Source organism: Bison bison, unplaced genomic scaffold (genome assembly GCF_000754665.1).
Source record: "Bison bison bison isolate TAMUID 2011002044 unplaced genomic scaffold, Bison_UMD1.0 scf7180017864495, whole genome shotgun sequence".
NCBI lineage: Eukaryota > Metazoa > Chordata > Mammalia > Artiodactyla > Bovidae > Bison > Bison bison.
Genome location: NW_011495054.1, coordinates 10659080 through 10659977, shown reverse-complemented (window position 1 = coordinate 10659977; position 898 = coordinate 10659080). Strand labels below are relative to the sequence as shown.

The following is an 898-nucleotide window of genomic DNA, read 5'->3' as shown; positions in this document are numbered from 1 at the left end:
GCAGCATGCACCCTTATTCCGAGCCTGTATTCAACATGCAGCAGGCGCCCAACCAGCGGCTGCAGCATTTCGACGCACCCCCCTACATGAACGTGGCCAAGAGGCCGCGCTTTGACTTCCCGGGCAGCGCGGGAGTGGATCGCTGCGCTTCGTGGAACGGCAGCATGCACAATGGCGCTCTGGACAACCACCTCTCGCCCTCTGCCTATTCCGGCCTGCCCGGCGAGTTCACGCCGCCTGTGCCCGACAGCTTCCCCTCGGGGCCACCTCTGCAGCATCCGGCCCCGGACCACCCGTCCCTACAGCAGCAGCAGCAGCAGCAGCAGCAGCAACAGCAGCAACGCCAAAACGCGGCCCTCATGATCAAGCAGATGGCGTCGCGGAATCAGCAGCAGCGGCTGCGCCAGCCCAACCTGGCTCAGCTAGGCCACCCCGGGGACGTGGGCCAGGGTGGCCTGGTACACAGCGGCCCAGTGGGCGGCTTGGGCCAGCCGAACTTTGAGCGCGATAGCGGCGGCGCGGGCGCCGGGCGCCTGGGCACGTTCGAGCCGCAGGCGCAGCACTTGGCGCAGGAGAGCGCGTGGTTCCCAGGTCCGCATCCACCGCCCGGAGACCTGCTGCCCCGCAGGATGGGAGGTTCAGGCTTGCCCTCCGACTGCGGCCCGCACGACCCAGGACTGGCACCGCCCCCTCCGCCCGGTGGCTCGGGGGTGCTGTTCCGGGGCTCTCTGCAGGAGCCGCTGAGGATGCCCGGAGAGGGCCACGTGCCCGGGCTGCCCTCCCCTGGCCTGCAGTTCGGGGGCAGCCTGGCCAGCCTGGGCCAGCTGCAGTCGCCCGGGGCTGGGGTGGGGCTGCCCAGCGCTCCCTCCGAGCGCCGGCCCCAGCCACCTGATTTCAC

General features: G+C 70.5%; 1 protein-coding gene across 1 annotated transcript in view; it reads left to right on the top strand.

Annotated features, from left to right (window-relative positions):
- The window catches only part of MN1 (meningioma (disrupted in balanced translocation) 1), a 49413-nt gene that overhangs the window by 1767 nt on the left and 46748 nt on the right, over positions 1 to 898 (top strand). The window contains 1 exon segment of the mRNA XM_010828856.1: positions 5 to 887. Coding sequence (XP_010827158.1) covers positions 5 to 887 — 883 coding nt within the window.